Here is a 2,462-nt window from a genome sequence, read left to right as displayed (position 1 = left end):
TCCTCGAGGCCGTCCGCGTGCCCAACCGCCGACGGCGATGGAGAACTCGGAGGAGGACTCAACTGGCAGCGCGGAGGAGAGCACCGAGCCACTGGCGGAGGTGCGGCCAGAGCCGCTGGCTGACGTCGGTGCCGCTTTGTTAGTGGACGACCGCGGGCGCTGCGTCGTGGGAGCGAGCGCGACGCAGGGGCCCTTCCTGTACGCCACATGCGGCTCTGCATAGGCCCGGACGACTTACATGTGGACCGCGTCCACGGCTGCCTTGCTCTGCCGCCTCTCGGAAGCCTTCCGTGCGCCGCCTCCAAGCTTCACCTGACGCCCGAGGAAGCCTCGCGGCTTTCCACCGCGGCCCCCGCAAGCACGGGCCGGGGGTCTCCTCCCCGCCGCCGTTCGGCAGTCACATGGCGCGGCCAACCGCACGGCAACACGCGCCCCCAGAACTCCTGGCGCGGCGCCGCCGAGGGTCCTAAAAATGAGAGCAGAAGGTCTCAACCAACGCGCGCTGTTGTGTGCGTCGCAAGCGGAGCTCCCGTCGCACTGATGGCGAGTCGTTGCGCCGCCATCCCCCCGTGGAAGTCCCTCCTCCCCATTTCACCGCCGGCGGGGGAGGAGGCGCGGCGCGAGGACATCGCCCGCCCGCGGGCAACCCCAAATGTTTTTGGGCGGAGCGTCTCGGGGCGCCGCCGGTGGGCGCCGCGGAGGCGGGAACGCGGGTCAGGTGGACACCACGTGCGTGCGCAGCTGTCCTTCAGACGGTCGGCGGCGGCCGCCGGGGACACCCGGGCTCCTCCGGCCGGGCGCCCGGCCCCTCGCCGTGCGGCGGGAGGCTTGGGCCCCACGCGGAGCTGCCCGCCGACGTCCCCACCACGCGCCCCGCGCACGAGGCAGCAAAAAGTCGCAAGCGCGAGAAGGCGGCTCATCTCGGCGGCTGTGAGCTTGCAGCCGCGCTCATGCCCCGCGCCCGGCCTCCCCGCTCCCCGGCCAAGGGCCGCTGCATAAAACGAACGGCGGGTGCGTTGCCCGGGCGCGGCCTCCTTCCTTCTGCCTGCAGGGTGAAGGAAAAACAACAACAGAAGATCACAGCCCGGCCCGCGCACGAGCAGCCTCACCCACCACCCACGCACCCGGCAAGGAAGTGCATTAAAAAGGACGCCCAACGATCGCCGGACTCGCTGGGCCACGTAAACTGGCAGCGTTTGGGGAACGCCGCCGCCGGACTCCCCCGCGTGAAGACCAGCGGGGGCGGGGGAGGGGCGTGACAGAAAACAGAAAAAACCGCACTCGCTGCCGTCCAACGCGGGATCTTTGGAAACAAAACCCCGTCAAACAAGAAAAAAAACAAAACGGGGCATCCCTACAAAAAAAAAATCATCCTTTACTTTTGTCCACCCCCATCGCGCGACAGGTTATTTCTACAGGTTCCTACAAAAATAAATTCATCCTCCGCCGAGGCGCTTGCGCCGCACAAAGTTAAAGTGGATGCAGACACGCCGCGCACAGCCAGCGTAAAGGAGAAGGGGGCGAGCGGGGCCCAGGGCACCGCCAAAGGCGTGCGAGTCAACGGGCAGTCCTTATTGCTCTTTTCACCACACGCCGTTTGAGACGTGAACGAAAAAACACACACACACACCAAAAAAAGAACAAAACAAAACACTGAAAAAAAATCACTGTAATTAAAGAAAAGAAAGAAATCTACGTAGTTCTCCGTTTTCGCTTCTTCTACATATTCCAGAAGGTGTGTGTATAACAAAAAAAACGCCGTTTTCCAAATGCGGTTCAGAATAAAAATAAAATAAAGGAGGGGAAGAGACAACATACCCCAAATTTTTTTTTCCTTTTTTTGCTCGCGTCCAACGAACGCCACAGACAAGGTCCGCTTTTCCTTCTCACCTTGCGCGGCGCCGCATAGCAGGAGACGCGTATGCTAATCGCCCGCTGCTAGGAGGCCGGCGGTGGGGGTATCTTGCAGTAAAACAACCTTAAATATTACGGGCGCCTGCTCCGTAGCGAGCGGAGCCGCAGTATTGCCCTGCTGCGCGGTGCTTGCGTCCGGCCGCTGCGGCTGCTGTTCAAAGCGGCACTACCGCCGCCGCCGCGGTGACCGTGGCGAGGAGAAGCAGACTGGAGAGAACAGCAACAGCGGCACTGCCATCGTGGCCGCCTTTTTTGCCGTCCTTATCGGCCTTTTTGCCGTCCGTGTCGGCCTTTTTGCCGTCCTTGTCGTCTTTTTTGCCGTCCTTGTCTGGGGAGCTGAGTTTGACGAGGCTGCTGCCGTTGGCGGCCATGGTGCACACCTCCTCGTACTTCGGGCACTTGATCTTGCCGCCGTCCTTGAAGTGCGCCGACTTCGGCGTGATAGACGTCCCCTCGGGGCACTCCTGCCACGCGTCGCCGCCGAGGTACTTCACCTTCACTTTGCCCGCCTCGCACTGCACCCCCGCACACACCGCGTGTACTTCGGT

The 2,462-nt window shown here is 62.8% G+C and overlaps 2 protein-coding genes across 2 annotated transcripts; one reads left to right on the top strand and one right to left on the bottom strand.

The window, feature by feature from the left end:
- Positions 1 to 207: 207 nt before the first annotated feature.
- Tco025E_09303 (uncharacterized protein) lies at positions 208 to 999 on the top strand (the record flags this gene model as incomplete). Its single annotated transcript, XM_029376123.1, has 1 exon — positions 208 to 999. The coding sequence occupies one exon, from the start codon at positions 208 to 210 to the stop codon at positions 997 to 999; it is 792 nt and encodes a 263-aa protein (XP_029223943.1).
- A 1,070-nt stretch (positions 1,000 to 2,069) lies between these two features.
- On the bottom strand, positions 2,070 to 2,462 carry Tco025E_09302 (surface protease GP63; the record flags this gene model as incomplete). Its single annotated transcript, XM_029376122.1, has 1 exon — positions 2,070 to 2,462. A coding segment is annotated over one exon (393 nt), but the record flags the coding sequence as incomplete, so codon positions are not given.

The sequence above is a fragment of the Trypanosoma conorhini genome (assembly GCF_003719485.1).
Source record: "Trypanosoma conorhini strain 025E chromosome Unknown Tco_14.4_contig_01057, whole genome shotgun sequence".
NCBI lineage: Eukaryota > Euglenozoa > Kinetoplastea > Trypanosomatida > Trypanosomatidae > Trypanosoma > Trypanosoma conorhini.
This window is presented reverse-complemented; position numbering and strand designations above follow the sequence as displayed.